This window comes from Lontra canadensis, unplaced genomic scaffold (assembly GCF_010015895.1).
Source record: "Lontra canadensis isolate GAN:19392208 unplaced genomic scaffold, GSC_riverotter_1.0 scaffold71, whole genome shotgun sequence".
In the NCBI taxonomy this organism is placed as follows: domain Eukaryota; kingdom Metazoa; phylum Chordata; class Mammalia; order Carnivora; family Mustelidae; genus Lontra; species Lontra canadensis.
In genome coordinates, this window is record NW_022631065.1 from 10,813,139 (window position 1) to 10,833,454 (window position 20,316).

At 54.7% G+C, this 20,316-nt stretch overlaps 2 protein-coding genes and 1 long non-coding RNA gene across 4 annotated transcripts; 2 read left to right on the forward strand and 1 right to left on the reverse strand.

Moving 5' to 3' along the window:
- Positions 1–4,557: 4,557 nt before the first annotated feature.
- Positions 4,558–5,971, reverse strand: LOC116881151. The gene is made up of 2 exons (XR_004385357.1): positions 5,864–5,971; positions 4,558–5,655 (listed from the first exon to the last, which is right to left on the reverse strand). It is a non-coding gene; the product is annotated as an uncharacterized LOC116881151 (long non-coding RNA).
- Positions 5,654–11,943, forward strand: PCGF1 (polycomb group ring finger 1). 2 transcript variants are annotated; one of them, XR_004385356.1, is made up of 11 exons: positions 5,654–6,058; positions 6,483–6,588; positions 6,747–6,899; positions 7,058–7,129; positions 7,252–7,357; positions 7,520–7,553; positions 7,652–7,738; positions 8,086–8,166; positions 8,269–8,312; positions 8,479–8,596; positions 11,528–11,943. XR_004385356.1 is itself a non-coding variant. In XM_032880738.1 (9 exons), the coding sequence occupies exons 1-9, from the start codon at positions 5,966–5,968 to the stop codon at positions 8,314–8,316; spliced, it is 780 nt and encodes a 259-aa protein (XP_032736629.1). In that variant the 5' UTR covers positions 5,654–5,965; the 3' UTR covers positions 8,317–8,414. The 2 variants fall into 2 exon arrangements, 1 of the variants encoding a protein (XP_032736629.1); XM_032880738.1 differs by lacking the exons at positions 8,479–8,596; positions 11,528–11,943 and having other exon boundaries at positions 8,269–8,414.
- A 450-nt stretch (positions 11,944–12,393) lies between these two features.
- LBX2 (ladybird homeobox 2) lies at positions 12,394–16,456 on the forward strand. Its single transcript, XM_032880739.1, has 3 exons — positions 12,394–13,163; positions 14,613–14,871; positions 15,913–16,456. The coding sequence occupies exons 1-3, from the start codon at positions 13,161–13,163 to the stop codon at positions 16,284–16,286; spliced, it is 636 nt and encodes a 211-aa protein (XP_032736630.1). The 5' UTR covers positions 12,394–13,160; the 3' UTR covers positions 16,287–16,456.
- The last annotated feature ends 3,860 nt before the right edge of the window (positions 16,457–20,316 follow it).

Below are 20,316 nucleotides of genomic sequence, written 5' to 3' on the forward strand. Positions count from 1 at the left end.
CGGGGCGGCAGCCTCAGGGGCCCGCGGGGCTGACCGCTGCGGGTCTCCGGGGCCCCCGGGACAGCTTCATCCCTGTGCACTGGGAGTAGCCGCGCCCGTGCCGGCCTCTGCCGGGCGTCGGCGCAGGGACTCGCATCCCGGGGGAGCGCGACCGGCGGGGGCCCCAGGAGCGCCCTTGCTGTCCCTGAGGCGCAAATGGACGCTAGGCTGCCAGGGCCTCTGCCCGAGTCCGGGGTGGAGAGGGTTGGCCGGCTGGGGATGGGGCAGTGACTGACAGATCAGCACTGGGTGGGTAGTGGGGGCTGGGGGTAGGGCAGGGGCGGGGCCGTACCCGTTAAAGGGAAAGAGACGCCTGTTTGAGCCAAACGCCGGGACAACTGGCGGGCGGGGATGGTGGGGATAAGGGGGGAGTTGGCAAGGGTGTTAGGAACCAGGCTCAGCACGGGAGGGGCCGGAGCAAGGGCTGCTGCGCGCTGAGTCAGGCGAGATGCGCACAGCAACTCCATCCTCGCCGGCCTCCGCCTTTGGGCTTCCTCGGCCACACCGGCTTCCTCGCAGGTGTCTCTTCTCCCACAGGCCCCAATTTTCGCCTCGCGATGGGTCCTGCTTGCCGACTCCCAGATTCGTTGTGGCCCCCGCCTAAGTGCCCTCGAAGACCAAATCTCGTTGTGGCTTCCTGGCTTTGATGGGAAGCGGTTGGGAACGGCGCCGGCGATTTGGAGGCTCGGGAAGAGGACAGGTGTGGGAAGGGGGTGGCGGGGCGCGTCTGGTGGGCTAGGGCGGGGAGCAACCACTCCAGGCCAGCGACCCTGGTGCACCTCCCGGCCTCTGCCGTAGGGGCCCCACCTTCTTCCCCGAACCCCAGTAACCGGTGCCCTGTGTTTCTTAGAATTTCGATTTTCCGAAATCGGTGTAAAGCGTACCATTGGCTCAGCCCAGGCTAAGTCAGGCTGATAAAAGCCTGGGGGTGGCGTTCTGCCCCCCACAGGGGACCACCAACGCGGGACTCTGCCGCTCCGCTCTACGCCTAGGAAGTCAATTCTCAAACACTTCCCCCTCAAAGGCGAGAGGACAAAATCGCCACAGGCGACACGTGGGTCCTTATTGAAGCCTTCGGCGGTCTCAGCCGCGTCATTTTCCACAGGCCCTTCACCCACCCAACTCCAGAAACTGTGCCTGGAGTGTGTCAGGGATGGGAGGTGGGGAAAGACTGAAGGCGCTCTGTGACCTTGTGACCTCTGGCCGGGGACCCAGGAGCTGGGAGTGTGTGAACTCTGCGTCCTTCCCGGGATGGGACCCGGGCCCGGCGGGCCCCTGCGCTTTAGACCCGCCCCCGCCGCCGCCCGGCCCGGTGCAGGCCGCCATAATCGGGTTAGCTGGGTCGGAATTACATTACCTTCCCCGGCCCGCCCCGGCCCCGGGGGGGCCCTGGCGCCTCCGAGCCGGTGAGACTGGGCGCAGGGAGGGGGGTTGTTCCTACCATTCCGAGACGGGTGGGCACGGATGAGCCGCTCGGCCTGCCTTGGACACGTGGTGGCCAAAGGACCCCACCCTGCTGTGTCAGCCCTTGCCCCTAGACCCCACCCCACTCTGGTGCTCAGCTCCAGTCGTCTTGTTACCCGTGTAAGCCGAAATGCCTTCCAAGTCTAGTAGATGGGTCTCCCTCGGTGCACGGATCTTCCAGTTGATTCTCCAGGATCTCCTGGGAAAGACTGCTCCTCCTTTCTCACCAGCAGATGGGCTGAAGCCCTGCGCCTGAGGCAGGGTGAGGGGGTCTTTTCTCTCCAGGGAACTGCAAGCGGTATTTGGGCATCTGGGCAGGAAGATAAAAAAACGAAGGGAATGGACTCTCCCCACTAAAGCCACCAGCCCCTCCTTCAAAGTTCTCAGAAGCCTCAGTCTGAAGGGGGTGAATCACGGAGGAGGGAGGCAGTCAGCATCAGTAATATGTGACTTCCTTCCCCAATTCTTGTCCACTTCCACTATCCATTTTCCCCAGCCCTTTCTGACCCTGCAAATAGCCCTTTCTTAAGGCGGGGTGGGGGGTGGGGGGCTCCCACCAGTTTGGTAGCCCTGTTGTTATCTTGATAGGCTGGTGGGAAAGACAGACATTATCACCTCCCCTAGTCCCTCACTGAAGCCCATGCACCCTTTCTCAGCAGTAGAGAAGTGGGGCTACTAGGGGCCATGAAACTTCTGCTGTTCAGGCAGGGAAAACCTCCAGAGGCCATTTGGGCTGGATCCCCTGAATGAGAACGGAGAGCCTAGGGAGACAGCAAAGTAAGTAAAGACTCTGGCCTGCAGGTTAAGAATCTGTCAGTCCTTTTCTCCACTCCAGTGCGTGGACCTCTGAGGAAAGGCTGGGGTCTAGTGTGTCTGCAATCAGGCTGAATAAATCCTTTTTGAATGAATCAGTGAGGAAGGAAGACCTGTATTCCTGCTGACAGTTCACCCTGCCTTTTGAGGTCAGCCCTGATGGCACTGCCATCCAGAGATCGCCCAGCTGACCCTTGGAGGAGAATGGTCACAAACCCAGTAATGTATATACATCTTCCGGGGAGTTACAAAAAAAGAAATGAGTGCCCTATTTTTTTTTAAGATTTTATTTATTTGACAGAGAGAATCACAAGTGGACAGAGAGGCAAGCAGAGTTAGAGAGAGAGAGGAGGAAACAGGCTCCCTGAGGAGCAGAGAGCCCGACGACGTGGGACTTGATCCCAGGACCCCGAGATCATGACCTGAGCCGAAAGCAGCGGCTTAACCCACCGAGCCACCCAGGTGCCCTGAGTGCCCTATTTTTAAGAAAAAAGAGTATTCAATTCTGTCAGCCACAGTCCTAGGAATTCCTCTGCTTGTCTCCAGCTCTTTGATCCCGATTCCCTGGAAAAGGTGGTTCCTGCTAGTTTATATCTAAGATGGAGGTCAGGGCCCCTCCATCCAGGCACAGGACCCCTATGTGCATGTGGTCCCCAACCTTCGTTTTCAGGCCTTCAAACTTGCAGCTTCACAGGAAGAGGCATGTCCCCAGCCTGTGCTCCAGTGTCGTCCCTTCTTTCCTGCTTTTTGTGCAGTATCTTTCCCATGAGATGGTCCCCACTTCTGTATCATCATTATTTCTCTCATTAGCTTAGTCCTTCCTACCCCCAACTGTCTTAGGTCTATTTTACCTGGACAAAAATCTTTGCCTGACTCTTCAAGAGACCTTATATTTTTCCTTTCCCTTGTACTCCACACAACCACTTCCTCTACTTCCTCATCGTTTATTCTTTTAATTTTAATTTTAAGGTAATTCTACACCCAGTGTGGGGCTCGAACTCACAACCCCAAGGTTAAAAGTAGCAGGCTCTACTGACTGTGCCAGCCAGGTGCCCCTCATCCTTTATTATTTTAATCCACTACAACTTGGCTTTACCACACTCTTTTTCAAAGAGCTCCGGTGTCTATTATCAAGGATTTCTCGACATATTTTGCTCTGGTGATTACCAAATATTTCTTGAAATATCCCTTTTGGTTTCTGTAATACTGTCTTATTTTACATCTTAGGCTTCCGTAGTCAAGGCTTACATTTTTTTCTCCACCGACTTCACTTTTTCCACTGAAGACTGAGCATTCTGAGAGCTCAGACTTCAGCTTTCCCTCTCTATTATCTGCTGAAGGTTTCATCTGTTCTAATAGTCCCATCTCTTATATCCACTCAGAAAACTCGGGACCTCTATCCTTGGCTCTGACACTTCTTGTGTTCCAACCCTCTGTCCTAACCTTCTGGTGAGCTCCACCTGCCTTTGCTGCAGCCACCTTAAAGTCCGGCAGGCTGGAGGAGGTGTTCACCTCCCAAGCTCCTCATTCACTCCCTCCTATGCTTCCCTTTGAAATGTCTCATATACAGTCCTTTCTTCCCATTCCCACTGATACAACCTAATCTAGGCCATCATTACCACAACATACATTTATTCAGTTGTTCATCCAGAAAATTTTGATTGAACTCCTACCACACACCAGGCACTGGAAATAGAGCTGCAGACACAACAGAAGAAAAAAAATCCCTGCCATACAAAGCTTATATTCTAGCGGGGGAGGCAGGTAAAACACAAGATATATATTAAATAATAATAAATGCTAAGAAGAAAACAAAATAAAGGAAAGGGGGAAAGTGAAAGGACAGGGGTCGTGATTTATCTAAAGTGATCACAGAGGGCCTCACAGAATAACAACCTGGAGGAAGAAAGGAATTGTTTAGATATCTAATCATTTCAAGTTGGTGATAATGCAAGTATATCTTGGTGTTATCTGTGGAACAAACAGTAAGGGGTCCAGTATGGCTGGAGAGACCATGCAAGGCCTTGAAGCATTATAGGACTTGGGCTTTTATCCTGAAAATGGAAGCTATTAGGTTAAGGAAAAGATGCCTGATTTTAAAATATTGTGCTTTTCTTTAAACAAGTTTCTTAGGGTAAATTAACATACAATAAACTGTACATGTTTAAAGTGTATAAAAGTGTATGTGTACACACATGAAGCCATCACAATCAAGATAACACATCCATCAACTCAAAAAACTTTCCTTATATCCTTTTTATTCATATGGAAACGTGGAGCAAGGAAAGCCGGCCAGAAGCCACTGCAATCAATCATCCAGAGGACAGATGATGGTATCTTGGACTGGGGAGGTAAGCAGTGGTTGTAGTGAGAAGGGGTTGATTTAAAAATCACATCTCATATTTTCTTGCTGCTTATCCACTCCAATTATTCAAAGATAAATGAGCAAAAATGTTTCTTTCATAGGGTAACTCCCTCCCTTCAAAAAAAATGTCTGCTAGCTCCCTATTGCCCTTAGGCTAAAGTCCCAGCCCCACGAGGCCTTGCTTCTATCACTACTCTCAAATCCACACCGTGGCCTTCCTGTTCGTCTTTCCAGTCATTCCCCTTCACTCTGCCTTTTTTTTCTTTTCCCACCTTACTTCTTATCCACGCATCCCAACCCTATTCTCTAAATTGTGCCCACACAATGTCCCACTTCTTCCAGAAAGGAAGACCGCCCTCGGTGGTCTCCACTGGGATCATTCCCTTGAGTCTCCCAACTACACTTGATGTTAATACTTCACAGTAAACTTATCCTTGGTTTTCAGTCCCACTGGAAGTACCTAGAGATCACGGTGTACAAGGTCTAGAGCTCCTAAGACTCTCCTGAGTACGGGGCTGGGCCTATGCTACTGCAGTCTCTTGCTGCTTCGGCGTGTCTATGTGCCGTAGTGTCCCAATCCTCCTCCCCTCCTCCTTCGGCATCTGCTCTGCATTAGTCTGTCCCAGGCCTCCGCAGGCGCCGATGATTGAATCATCATCATTAACCGGGGTCTGCCCCCCCCCTCCCCTCCACAAGCCCCGGCGGCAGGGGAGGGGGGGGGCGAATAAGATCACTACACCAAGTCCCTGAGGGTCTCTCCCTCCCCGCCACCCTCCCCGAGACTCCGCAAAGCCCGGAGAAACTCCCGCCGTGGAGCCGGGAGAAGGCCTGCCATCCGGATGAAGATCCGTAACGTGGACGCGTCAACCGACGAGGGCTACAGTACGAGGAAAGGACCCAGGAGGGGTTTCTCTAGCGGGGTCCTGGTCACGGGAGATCGACCCTGATCGGCGGCGGGCGGAGACCGCTGGGCCCTTTGGGGTAGAAGGGGGCAGTCTTTTGCTGGCTCCAAAAGTTAGTCCCGGGGTAGGGTAGGGTCTATTGTGATGATTACTACAAGAGGTCTGTGAGATAGGACCCCCTCCCCACAAACCCCCTCCTTAATTACGGATTGAGGAGGGGGAGGGGCCAGTGGGGCTCAGGTGAGCACACGGGGAGAAAGGGACATGGGCGGGGCCTTACAGAGGGTCAGCGAATCCGAAAAGACCTAAGCCCTCGTTGCTGGGCGACAAGTCCCGCCCCGCAGGCGGCACCGGAAGTGGCAGGCCGGGATCAGCCTTTAAGATGGCGTCTCCTCAGGGGGGCCAGATTGCGATCGCGATGAGGCTTCGGAACCAGCTCCAGTCAGTGTACAAGATGGACCCGCTACGGAACGAGGTGCAGGGGCGGCAGGGTTACTGCTGTGGTCGGCTAGCTGTGCGAACTGGGGCCGGCTGGAGGACGGGCGGTGGCTGGCCTGGCGCCCAGTGCGCCTGCGCAGAGACAGGGTACCCAATGCGCCTGCGCGATTGCGGTCGGGTTGCCAAACTCCGAGCTAGGACGCTTGCGCATTGTGCCGCCCACGTCGTGTAGTCTCCCCTGGGAAAGGAAGGTCGGGCGAGTCCAAGTGAAGGGAGCCCCCGCTGGGCGCGGAGCCCCCTACTGGGCGGAGGGGGAGTGTCCGCTCCCGGGAACTAATCCCTTGCGGACCGCGCAGGGTGCGAGACTTGGCCGTGGGGTTTGTTGAAAGGCATCTCCCGAGCTGGGAAGGCGTATGATTGGGGTTGGAGTGGGTGATCGGTGACGGAGACTGGATCCGCAGGAGGAGGTCCGAGTAAAGATCAAAGACCTGAATGAGCACATCGTCTGCTGCCTGTGCGCTGGCTACTTCGTGGATGCTACCACCATCACAGAGTGTCTTCATACGTGTGAGTGCCCTGGACCCTGGCTGGTTCTTCCAGGCCCTAGTCCCCATCAAGCCGGTTGCCACACTGCTGGCTGCCTGCTGCCAACCACCCAGGCACCCTACCTAGCGCACAAATCCCATCCCCAGCGGGCCCAAGAGTCTGCTTTTTTCTTCCTGCAGTCTGCAAGAGTTGTATTGTGAAGTACCTCCAAACCAGTAAGTACTGCCCCATGTGCAACATCAAGATCCACGAGACACAGCCACTGCTCAACCTCAAACTGGACCGGGTCATGCAGGACATCGTGTACAAGCTAGTGCCTGGCTTACAAGACAGTGAGTGACCACCCTAACTTTGACGGGCCTCTAGAGGACTGATGCTGGAGATGACAAGGGCTTTGGTGGGAATCACATAGGTAAAGAGGTTGACAGTCATGGGGACAAAGTATGAGGGAGGGCTAATACTTTATTTCCCACACTCCCCTCCCTTCTAGGTGAAGAGAAACGGATTCGAGAATTCTACCAGTCCCGAGGCTTGGACCGGGTCACCCAACCCAGTGGGGAAGGTATGTTCCTTGGCAGCAGGAGGGTAAGAAAAAACCCCCAGAACATCCCTCTTGCCCAGTTTTGCTCTCTGGGGGAAAAGGAATATGGAATCTGTGCCACTGTCCTCACTACTCTTTCTTAGAGCCAGCCCTGAGCAACCTCGGCCTCCCTTTCAGCAGCTTTGACCATTCAAAAGCCCACTACTATCGCTATGATGAGCAGCTGAGCCTGTGCCTGGAACGGCTGAGGTAAGGAGCAGGTCCTGAACTGTCTGCAGTAACAGTCAGTGACTCAGAACCAGGGAGGGGCTTGCAGTGAGGGAGTGTCTGTTCCCTTGAAGAGAGTATACCATAGTGCTGGGTGGGAACTGGGAAGGATCAGACTCCCTAACTTGTGTCTGTTTCCCCCAGTTCTGGCAAAGACAAGAATAAAAGCATCCTGCAGGTGAGAGGGGCTGAGGGGAGGGCCTCTCTAAGGACACTCACTTCCCTGTGGCCCTTCCCTGACACACCTTTCCTCTTGCCTTCCATCTCTGTCCCCAGAACAAATACGTCCGATGTTCTGTTAGAGCTGAAGTTCGTCATCTCCGGAGGGTCCTGTGTCACCGCTTAATGCTAAATCCCCAGCATGTAAGTATTTCTACAGTAGGTTTTTGGGGAAGGAAGGGGTTGAAAGGGAGGGACAGAATCTGTAATAGATCATGGTAGTTCTTGACCTACATGCGAGAGCAGTTTTTTGGTTTTTTTTTAAAGATTTTATTTATTTATTTGACAGAGCAAGAGATCACAAGTAGGCAGAGAGGCAGGCAGAGAGAGGGTAGGAAGCAGGCTCCCTGCTGAGCAGAGAGCCCAATGTGGGGTCGATCCCAGGATCCTGAGATCATGACCTGAGCTGAAGGCAGAGGCTTAACCCACTGAGCCACCCAGGCACCCCAAGAGAGCAGTTTGTAAAGCTGTGCCCCCATTTCCCCTCCTAGGTACAGCTCCTTTTTGACAATGAAGTTCTCCCAGATCACATGACCATGAAGCAGATATGGCTGTCCCGCTGGTTTGGCAAGGTAAGCTGGGGTCAAGGCAGTCCCCAGGGCAGCAGTGGGCTGAGTGGGTGTTTTGGGTTAGAAGCTCCCACTGACTGCTTCTTCTGCTTGTTCTCTCCTTAGCCATCCCCTTTGCTTTTACAATACAGTGTGAAAGAGAAGAGGAGGTAGGGGCCAAGCCCCCGCTACATCCCTGTCCCCTTCCTTCCCCAGATATTTATGTGAAATAAACTGTGGCTTTATTTTTTGAAATAAAAACTTTAAAAAGCATCTGTTTTTTTCCTTTCTTCCTTCCACATACTCATGCTTTGTTCTGTGTTCTGCTTCCCTCAGAAATCCTCTGAGTTTCATCTTGAAGGAGGGCCTCTCTATGTCCGTGGTCCCTCAGTGAATTGCCAAAGGAGAGGCAAAGGAGAGGGATAGAGGACCCTACACATATAAAACTCAGAAGGTGAGCTAAGTGGAACCAGGTTACCCATACCAGCCTTTTTTTTGGGGGGGCGGGCGGGTGAAGGGAAGGCTTTCTGGAGGGGAGTTCTCACTGTACCTGAATTTTGTAGCATATGCTACAGGTTTGAGTGGAGGTGTCCTAACTCAAGAGCAGTGAGGGTAGGGCTAGGGTTGGACAGGGACCACTGCAGGACTGAAGGAGATTGATATTTTATTTATTTATTTATTTATTTATTTGACACAGAGAGAGAGATCACAAGTAGGCAGAGAGGCAGGCAGAGAGAGAGGGGGAAGCAGGCTCCCTGCTGAGCAGAAAGCCCCATGCGGGGCTCGATCCCAGGACCCTGAGATCATGACCTGAGCTGAAGGCAGAGGCTTTAACCCACTGAGCCACCCAGGCACCCCGAAGATTGATATATTTTAAAGAAAATTCCAAAGAATCTAAAAAATATATAAGAATAAATTTTTTTTTTTTTAAATAGGGGGTTAGGACAGAGGGAGCACAAGGGTGTTGAGTTGGAGACATGCTTGTCCATACAGGATTCAGTAGGCCTTCAGGTACCTGGATTAGGTGAAGCTAGGGTGAGGAGAGGGAAGGTGGTGCCCAGGAGAGCAAAGGCAACTTCAGGTAACAAGAGGAAAGCAGCAAGGCTGTTAATTTCCTTGATTAATTCAGCAAACATTCCTTGACTGTATGAGCCCAGCCATGAGCCCTGGGCTCTGGGCATAAATTCAGCCAGTCTCCCTGTTCTGTAGCCCCTCAGTAGGGTAGTCAGAAACTTGTCTGACTGGGACAGTAACAGATGGAGGAAGAAGTTCCTGAAGGAAGCTAATGGGCTGTGGCTGAATCTGGGACGAATGGGAAAGGAGCCAGCAGCATCAATGTTGCCAGAACTCAACTTTGGAGCCTAAGTCTTCTACGGGCCCAAGTCTGACTCCAGTGAATTCAAAGGGGTCATTGTGCATGGCTGGGGAGGGCTGAAGGCATGGAGCTTCCAGGGATAAAGATGGGGGCAGAACACCTAGGGGAGGAGTTCCGTGAAGATGGTGTGAACTGGCTAAAGAGCCCAAGCCTGGGGCGTCCCGGGGTGGGCGGCACGTTTGAGGGGCCTGAGCATAGTGACCAGTGCACAGTAGACCTGGCCTTCCCTACACACAGATGAAGCTTGTAGGTCACGGAAGAGCACAGTGTGGAGGGACTGCAGAAAGCAAGGAAGAGCCCTCAAGTGTAATGGGCAGACAGCGAGGACCAGGGTGGGGACACTGTAGAACTTTCAGCCCGACAGAATCTCCACGATTCCCAAACTGTCGCACGTTTCTGACTTCATGCCTAGAATACTTCTCCCTCACCCCATACCCAGCTGTTCTTTCAAGGCCCAAGTATCACCTCCTCCAGGAAACCCTCTCATCACCAGAACAGGCTTTTTGCACCCCTTTGTGCCTGCCTCTAAGCTAGCATATATCTTGAGGTTTGGGGTCAATGATATCTGCATCCGTTGGGCTCCTCCCCTGTCTTCTGGGACTCACGGCATGGGCTCCACTCAAGCATGCCCCACCGAGGCTGTTCTCCAGGGGTTTGCAGGTGAAAGGGCATTTTTAAGGAATTAACACCACCACCACGACCCCCAGAGGTGTGGGCTGAGGGGGATAGAGAGTAGAAATGCTCCTAAGGATATTTTGGGTCCCCAAGCAGCTGCAGGAGTTGGGGACTCATCTGATTGGAGCTTGGCAGCAGCTTGACATCAAGAAGGCCCAGTCAGAAGATAAGGCTGACCTGGGAACCAGGCCTCAGGATGAGGCTTTTAACAGCGAATGGCTTGAGGCCAAGGGGCAGCAGAAGGTGCTCAGGCGGGGATCTGGGGTGCAGCAGGCAGCCTCCCCTCGCCCCCAGCTCAGCAGAACCTTCTTTGTGTCTGTCAGCGGCTGTGGCAGAGGCAGCTGCAGTGCGTCTCCCATCTCCCAAGGTGACTGATGCAGGCCAGCTGTGGGCTGAGGGCAGAGCGCTGCTCTTCCCCTTTTTATGAGTCCCTTATCCCCTCCCTGGCATGCGCCTCACAGAGTCCGTCCGCCAGGGTCACTCAGGTTAAGAACTGCACCACGGAGAGAATCAAACCTAGTTCTCTTGAGCTGGGCAAACGAGAATGCTCTTGGTCACTTGGTTGTGTTCAAACAGGCCAGCTCTCAGCTGGCCTTCTCCAGGGGGTGCTGCCCTTGACCTTGCGGCACTTCTGGGTGGAGGCGTCAGTCACTCACTTGCTGGGTCGAGTTGGCCCTTGCCCCGTCCCCTTCTCATCTAGCCATTTCAGCTGTCCACACTCACCTGGGGGAAAGGGGCACCGAGATTTGCCCTCACCTTTGGCACAGGGGAGAACCAGTCCCCCTCAGCCTGGCCTGTCTCTCCCAGCACCAGGGTTGGGCAGAAAAGGAGGGAAAAGGGACTTCACTGGTGGTGGAGCAGTGGGTCTCAGAGGGGGTGGGGTGGGGTGTGTGTGTGTGTGTGTGTGTGTGTGTGTGTGTGGTGTGTGTCGAGGATGGGGTCTGAGTCTTCTGCCACTCCCCTGGCGCACACAACCTCCATAACCACAGAACAACGGGGGCGGTGAGCCAGCGTACAGGGCTGCCACAGGATCACAGACCCAAGCAAGGCCCTCCAAGAAATGAAACTAAAATGTCAAGTGTCTGAGTCAATTCTTTTCCGCAACATTTTCTGAAAGAGAAAACAAGCTCAGAAGTGTGATAGATGAAGGGTTGCCCCGCCCCACCCCGCTGCCTGGAGTTTCCTCCCTTAACTCGCACTTCCCTCTTACTGGCTAACGGACTTCCCTAAGGGTCTAAAGGGGCAGCCAAGCACCTCTCTATGACTGTTCTTGTCCTTCCACCTCCCTGAGGGGGTTATTCCGAAAATCCCCCAGTCTTCCCTTTACATTCACAGAATTCAAAGGAATGCCCCGGAAGGGAAATTTGGAGACTGAAGGTTGTTTATTGAGCAGATCTCTGCCAAGAAGAGGGGCATCAGTTTGGGGTGAGCCTGGGTCAGGGAACCCACCAGATGGGAGGCTGAGGTGGGCAAGGTGGTTGAGAGGTATGGTGTCAGGGAATGAGGGAGAAGATGGGGCTACAAGGAAAAGGACATCTGAAAGGAGGTGATGAACAGAGGTGTGAGAAAGCATCCTTAAATAGGAGTAGAGGCATCTTCCTGAGGGAGTGAAAGTTGGAATGTGGGGATCTGGATAACGGGGAGGAGCAGAGGACCCCAAATGTCTGAAAGGACAATGAGGGGAATCCGAGGAGATGGGAGACCACAAGGGGTTGCTTGAGAATCCTGAGAGAGGAAAACCTCCATCACAGACGGGGGTGGAGGAGGGGGTGGGGGTGTGTATCTATGAATCCCTCTGCGAAGGAGGCCCGGGACAGGGAGCGTTGGACCCTGGGGTGGGAGGTATGGGTGAGGGAAGCCTACAAGACAGCTGAGCTCCACAACCTCCTCCCCACCCCCAACCCAGAACCCAGGTTTCATCTCTTAATCTCCCTCATTAATCATTCACCTTCCTCCTACCCCCATCAGCGGATCTAGTTTCTTCCCAGCTCAGGTTCCAGAGGTTTTGCTGGAAGAAGTCCCCTACTGTGGCCTCACCATCGTCTGGACACGTCCCTGGCCGCTGGGCTGACCTTAACAGGCTCTGCTGTCAGTGGCCTTCTGCCTTTACTAGTCTCTCCTTCTCTTTCTTGTCCCCCAAATGAGGATCGCCCAACTCCGTTGTCCAACCGCATTACTTGAGCCTGGTTGCTGGGGGGGTGGGCGGAGAAGATAGGCGGGAGAGATGGAAGAGGAGGAAGGCAAAGGCCCTTCAGGAGAGAGGGTACTCCCCACAAATACACTAGTAACTGAGAGCGAGGAAGAGATGACCTAAAAGCTACGCAGAGGACACAGGAGTGTCTGTTTGGTGATAGGCTTGGGACATGAGCTAGGCAATTCCAGCAGGCTCCTGAGACCCTCTTTAAATGCAGATTAAGTGAAACCTCAGAGGACTGAGGCTTCCAGCCAGAAGGGTCTCTCTTGGCCCCTTTCCACCTCCCCCTATTAGTAACCAATTAGCAAGGTCCTGAGGCATCTGGGTTTTCTGCTGTGGCCTGGCTCTGCTCTCAGCCCCAGCAGTGGCCCGCTGGGCTGAGTGTGCTGCTCAGGCTGCCAACGTACTGAGTGTGTCTGGGGGAGCGGGGAGGGGTCTTACCAAGAGGACCCGGTGTTTCTCTGCCTCTGTTTGGTGGTGGGCCAGGCCAGTGCCTCGGGCTATGTGAGGTTCCCTCACCCCCACCATCAAAGCGCCTTCTGGTCCTTGTTAAAGAGTCTTCGGCCCAGTTGCCTTAGATCTCCCAAGCTCTGTTTAGGGCACCTCAGCTGCAGGCTCCACTTGCCCCCGGGGAATAGGCACAGAGGGTCATTGCACAAGCGGTGGGAGGTGCAGAGGTCTACAGAGGTGACGTGATGGCCAGTCCAGGAGGGACTTCTTCTTGGCACTGTTGGAAAAAACCAGAAGAATCCTGTGGAGGCATGTCTCTTAGGAATGGTGAGCTCCTTGGGAGTGGTGGGGCTTCTCTCTCTCAGCTGTGAATCCCCTAGCTATTTGGGCATGTTTATGTGAACAAAACATGCCTTCTTGGGCCTCCACTGGTGAAGCAGCCCTCTCCCAGAGCTGCCTTCTTCCTACAAAGGAGCACTGTGGAGTGCTCACCTAGGTGTGAGCTAAGTACTGGAACAGGTGGGGGAGAAAAGAAAGAAAAGGACACAAAAACGGATAGGAATGAATATCCCTGGGGCACCTGAGTGGCTCAGTTAAGCGGTTAAGTGTCTGTCTTTGGCTCAGGTCATGATCCTGGAGTCCTGGGATTGAGCCCCAGGTCGGGCTCAGGAGCCCGCTTCCTCCTTGTGTGCTGTCTTTCAAATAATATCTTAAAAAGAAAAAAGGAATGAATATATTAGACCTTAGAGTTTGTCCCCGAGGTGGCAGGGGTTTCTGTCCCAGGATCTGGTTGGGTCCATGAAGTCTGGCATTCAGGTCACTTTTCTATGAGGCGTGACCAGTGGCCCTTCCCATTGCTGCTCCTACACAGTGGTTTCTGGGCTTCCCAGGCTGGGGAATCCTTATTTGAACTACAGGAGCTTAATAAGGAGGCAAAGACAGATCGGCTGATGGGTCTCTGTGGAGGCCAGACTTCCTTGGCAAAGACCAGCCCAGGCAGTAGCGCTAGCTCTGGATTTGCTGTGTCCTCTCTCCTGAGGCCCAGGTCTCCTCCGCTTCTTCGTGTGCTTTGACTTTCCCAGGGCCTCTGAGTCGCGGTGGACTGGCCTGGGTCCAGAGAGCCAGAGGAGTGCGCTCACCTGCCTTTGCTTCCACATCGCATCCCCAATGCTCCCGGTTGCAGACACTCTGCCAGGCCAGGTCCTGCCGAGTCTCGAGTTCCCCCCAGCAGCCTCGCGCCGCACTAATAACTTCCAGCCGCCAGGACCTCTTTAAGAGCGTTCCGCAGGGGTGGGGCGGGGACGAGGGGGCTAGGACGGGAGACTGAGGTCCTTCCTAGGAGAGATCGGACATCCTAGAACACTCAGCTCTGGTATCCCTCTCGGAATTTTGCAAATCCCCATCTGCTGGGGCCAGGGGAAGCAATTTTATTGCCGACTAGTTTATGAGCCAGAGCAGCGGCTTGGCGGGGAGTCAGTGACACACAGAAACTAGGGGCCGTCCAGGAAGGGTCCAGCCAGAATGTGCACCGGGCCGCACCCCGCAGCGCGAAGCAGCTCAGCGGCCCGGTACGGCAGGTTGTTCTGAGGCTTCTCTTCGAGCCTCCCCACCCTGTAGAAATACCGCTGCCGGGTTATCTACTAGCTCCAGACCCACCACGTGGCCCCAAGTTGGGGGTTGGGGGCGCAGGAGGAGGGGCACAGGGGGCTCGGGCCCAGCGCGGGGGGCGGGTCCCAGGCGGGGGGCCCAGATCGGGAACCGCGCGCTGGGGCCCAGGCAGCTGCGGAGCGGATCGCATCCGGCGGCGGGACCGCCACAACCCGAGCGGCCATGAACTCGGGACCCCAGCCTCGGACACCCCGGACACTATTCAGCATCGCAGACATCCTAGGCCCGCGCAGGATTACCCGAGGACCTTCTACGTCTCAGCTTCCAGAGTTGAGCCCCGGTCCCACGTCGCCTCTGTGCGCGCTGGAGGAGCTGACCAGTAAAACTTTCCTCGGACTCGACGGGCACGCTCCGGAGTCCTCTGAAGGTACAGCGCCGGCGAGGTCACGCACTTTGACTCCACCTTCTCCCCATCTGTCTCCTCCCGGTCCCGGTCTCGAACCTTCGTTCACCCTGGCCGCCACCCTAATCCGCTCCCTGCCCTCAACTCACGTGCCGGGACTTGCATCTCCCGATCCTCCCCTCCCCTTCATAGTTCCCAGGCTTCGCGGCCGCTCCTGGAGGCTGCCAGCGCCGAGGGGAAGGGTCGGTCTGTCGAGAAGCGAGTGCCCCGTGGGTCCGTTCACCGTAGGCGGGCCAATCGCGACAGAGAGAGACCCGTGAGGAGACAAAAGGCCTGAGCCGGAGGCTGTAAACGAATGAGCTAGGGCAAGGGCGGTGCAGAAAGCGCTGGGAGGCGAGGTTCCGGCCTCTCCGGGGGACCTTGCTCCGCTCCACGCCGCTCTCTTCAGGAGAACGCACAGGAGCAGAAGGTCCTTGTGGAGGCAGGGATAGGGGGACCACGTACTTCGCCTCTCCTTACCCCTTTGATTCCCCATACCTCCCTTTTGGGCTGGAGGAGGAGGCGCCGTGTCACTAAAGAAGAGTAAACCGAGAGTGCCCATCGTGACCCGTGCGATAGAAGGCCATGGTCCTGTTCCTGTTAACACTCATCGTCCGGGGCCAGCTGCCCCTACTTTGACCACGGTCGGTCCCCGCCTCGGTGCCGGTCCCAAGGCCTCGAAAGTCCTGCCCCAGATGGCCTGCCTCTGCGCCAAGTCGTCTCTGGCCCGTCCTCCTTCCACTCCCTCACCTCCGCAAGATGCCCTCAAGACTGCTGCCTCCCATATCCACGTGGCCCTTTTCACTTTATGCCCCCCACTCCCCTCTCGGCCTGAACCCTGGTTGGGTAAGCGGCTGCGGTTCTGGCGCCGGTCTGCCTTCTCCCACCTCTGCCTCCCCGCCCCTGGCTTAAGCTACCCCCCCACCCCAACAGCCCCCCCGCAACCCCGCCCCCGCCTCAGCTTCCCTTCCCGGCAGAAGCCCGATTCCCGCAGGCCGGAGACTGACCCCCGCCCTATCCTCGCAGGCCGCGCAGCCCCGGGTGCGCTGGGCCCCGGCCCGACTGGCCGCAGGCGGCGCAAGTCACGCACAGCGTTCACCGCTCAGCAGGTGCTGGAGCTGGAGCGGCGCTTCGTCTTCCAGAAGTACCTGGCGCCTTCGGAGCGCGACGGGCTGGCGGCGAGGCTCGGTCTGGCCAACGCACAGGTTGTCACGTGGTTCCAGAACCGGCGAGCCAAGCTCAGGCGCGACGTGGAGGAGATGCGCGCCGACGTGGCCTCGCTGAGTGCGCTGTCCCCCGAAGTCCCGTGCGGCCTGCAGCGGCCGGATGGCGGCCCGGGTCCCGGCCCGCGGGACTCCGGGCACCACCTGACAGAAGAAGAGATTCAGGTGGTCGACTGAAGGCAAAGCCGCTGCCGGCCGGGCTCTGGGGCCCCGTCTCCTCACCTCCGTGCCCCGCGCCCTGTCCCGGTTCCCGGGTGGAGGGAGGGTGTGGATCCGGCCTTCTCCGGCTCATAGTCCAGACGCTCAGTTTTCCCAGTTGTTGAGAATAAAATTGAGACTCAGTCGCAGGAGGCCTCAATCCCAGCGCCGGTGGTGGTAAGAGCAAAATCGGTGATTGTTGTGCAGATTCCGCGTTTGGCTGAGCGCTTTAAACTCGATGTCTCTTTTAACCCTGGTAGCAACTCTATAAGGTCGGTGATATAATGATGCCCATTTCACGAAGCAAGAGCCACTAGGTCAGGATTTGGACCTATGCATCCTGCCAGGCTTCAGAGCCAGTGCTTGTCAGCCCTCACAGTGCTCTGGAAACTTTGAGCGGAGGAGTAGGAGGTGGGATTCTGGTAGCTATGGGTGACCCACCCCTACTGACTGCCTTTGGTGGCAGGACTCCACCAGGTCTTTGATTTTCTCTCCTCCTCAGCCCTTCACCCCCCCGGGAGACCTTGCTTCTAACCTCTAGGTGGACCCACAGTGACAATGATCCACCTGATTCTACCCTTTCCCCACCCTGATTTCTTGTTAATGGGGTCTTGACCCTTCTCCTACCTCTGCTGAAAGAACCCTATACTGGGACACAGGCTAAGTGAAGCCCCCAGGGAGAAGGGCCACAACCCTACTTCTGTGACTTCTACCCTGCAATTGGGCAGGAAGTGTCCCCGCCAGGGTGGTGGCCTTGGCAGAAAGATTGAGAGGCCCGCTGAGGTGGAGCTTGGTGTAGTGGTTTGGGGCCTTGTGGGTGAAGTCAACAGCCTACCCCCACCGGTGGACATTTCTGAGACTAATTTATTCTGCTGGTAATTAATCACTCTCTGGCAGTGTGATGGGGAGGGAAGAGGCCTACCCTTAAGCAGGGCCATCCCTGCTGATCTTCACAAGACCATGCTGAGGCTCTTTCCTGGTTCCCTCTCTCCGTGTTTGCCCTTCCTCCCCCTTCAGACCTTTCCATGCTTCTGCCCAGATCCCACAGTCTCATTCTCAAGAATGCTCTGAGAGTGACCTTCCCAGGATCCAAGGGGAGTCAGCGAGGGCCTGAGTTGCAGGTGGAGGTCCCAGGAGAGGCTCTTTCAGGGATAGTGAACAAGACTGGAAGGCAGAAGGGAACCTGGTGTTGTTAGACAAGAGCTACCCCTTACTGAGCACAATTCAAGGGATTTGCATGGATTAATCTTCACAGTTTTCCCAGGAGATAATGAGACTTTAATTTCATTTTAAGTGTAAAGAGACTGAATCACAGAAGCCCAAGACCACCCCATCACCTGGTCCTGAAGCTTGTAAGTGGTGGGGCTGGCACTAACCTGCTCGCCTAGGTGACTCAGGCTCATGCTTTTGGCCACTGCAGGCTCTGTCCCTGTAACTGCGACTGGGCCTAACTAAAAGAAGAAAAAGGAAGAAAGCAGAGGAGAAAGGGCCAAAGGTAGGAATTTAGGCCTTGTACCGTAGCTCGAGCCTGGTCGGTGGAGATTTTAGAGAGGAGAGGTTCACCAGTGTTGGAGCCAGCTCATATGCCTGCAAGCGTAGGGAGACCAGGGACTGGCAGGGGCCCGAGGAAGGAGTGGATCTCTGGCCACTGTGGAAGGTAAAAGCTGAGGGGATTCAGGGTCAGACTTGGGGGATGGGGGAGGCTGTAAGGAAAGAGGAGTCTGTGTGATTATCCCAGTGACCAAATATTGCATCTATCACTGACCGCCTCACAAACCTGGGCAACTGGAAGGAAAAATGGCATCATGGTCAGAAATAATGACTACTGGTGTAGAGCTAAGAATTTGTCAGCCGTTATGTGTGAAAAGTATTCTTTACACCTGTGTTGCCCTTTCAGTACACATAAACAACACACACATACACACACACTCCCCGGTTCTGGTCCAGGGCCCCTCCTTATTCCCTTCATCTGCTTCCTAAGGGCTGCCTCTCTTGAACCTTTAGAGTGACTGACTCATTCTTGTTTGTCCAAGACTTTCCCAGCTTCAGTACGCAAAGTCCCACACTCCTGGAAATCCCTGTCCCAGGAAAACTGGGATGATTGGTCACTGTGCTTCTACACCCTAGATACTCAGAACTTTGGCTGCTGGGTTGGAACCCTATCAGTTAGCAGTGTGAGTGTGGGGCAAAATGGGAACAAGGTGTCAGAAGTCCTGTGGCTCTTGGAAAAGATTCAAGTCCAGGACAGGTCAAGGGATACTGGGGAGGGGAACATTTCTTTGAGAGGCTTGAAAAGCAAAGAGCCAGCTCAGCTCCAAAGCAAAGATACCACACAGTGGTGATGGGTGCCCATTTGAGGAACCCTAGTGGAGTCCCCAAAGCAGAGAAGTAGCTCCCTGCTGCCTAGAACAAGATGGCCACACGAACAGGCCTTTTATGGAGTCATCATAATGTAATCACCCCTCAAACACAACCACATCTCCCCAACTAGCATGAGCAAAGAGCTTCCAGAGCAAATAATTCTTGTTAGGAAGGTATGATTTAGTCAAGTTAATTGGCTCTGAGCTGTAATCTCCCTCCACTTGAGGCCTCCTAAATTCCTCTCCATAATCCATACCTCCCATAATCAATCCTTGGATGAACAAATCTCAAGCCTCACCCACCAAAATGGTCTCCAGATGGTGTATCCTCTGCCAGGTCCTAGAACAAGTGGCTGGGCATTAGCATCGCCCAGAGGGCTTAATGAAACGCAACTTGCTGCGCCCCACTGTTGTCCTTTCTGATTGAGAAGCTCTAGGGTGGGGCCTGAGATGCATTTGCAGCAAGTTCCCAGGTTGCTGCTGGTCCAGGCCCTGCACTTGGAGAACCACAGCCCCAGAGCTCTGTATTTTGTGAAATAAGCAACAATTCACTCATAATCTCCTCTTTCCACTGTGGGGGAATCATGAGTATGTAGGACCATTGCAGATAAAAACCAATTTATTTAGCACCCATTGTGTACCAGGCACTTGGTAGGCATTTTCTTACACTTTGACTTTCAGTCCTCACAACTGCCCTGTGAGGTAGGGATTGCCCCCATTTTTCAGATGAGGGACCTAAGGCACAGACGTTAAGACCTGCCCAAGGTGACCCAGCTCATGCTGGCAGACTTCATTCTGCTATACAGTATTGAAAGAGCCTGCTCTGTAAACAAAAATAATCTGGGAAAGCCCTATATAAAGAAGGTTTCTCAACATCCCCTATACAGCTATGAATGGTGTTGAGCAAGACCACAGGGGGGCAAGAATCATTTCTCCTGATGAATGGTTCCTCCAGGCAAGGCATTCTGGGAGGCCGGAGTCCCCTGTAGATCCACATTTCAGTGAGCTGAGAGTCCCAGGAAGGGTTAGGGAGGAAGCAGCCAGGGGCAGCTATCAGGATCTTCGAGGAGAAACCATGATCATGATTCTTACACAGGAAGCAGGGAATGACAGCCTTCTTTGGGGGCAGTGACCCTTGGTCGAAATACTGAGTAAACTTGACATGGGGAAATGCTCATTACAACGCCTAGTGCCAGAGCGGAGAAAGCACAACCACAGGAGCAGCAGCCGGGGTGCCTGCTGGGGTCCCATGAGCAGGAGAGCCAGCACGGGTGGGCGGGCTGTGGAGATGTGTGTACCCTGCCAGCTCCAGGCAGGACCTGGTAAGGGATTTCCCAAATGTAAACCCCTTCTGGCAGTTGAAGAAGGTGAGGCCCCTGGGCAAAGGAGAGGTCAGAATGTGCCCCTAGTGACAGGAAACAAGGCATGAGGGGCTGGGGCTAGAAGGAACAAGGTGAGGCTGGGCTCAGGAAGATGTGAGCATCTGCCACGATGCAGGGTGGGATTCAGGCATCCCCTGAACCTGCTCCTGAGCACAGATCGCTGGCTGGTGCATGAGGTGCCCAGAGCCAAAAATCAGAGCAGGCCCTAGATGTTCCCTTCTGGGTCTGATATAGTCTGAAAACCTGAACTTATGTACAGTTCCCTCC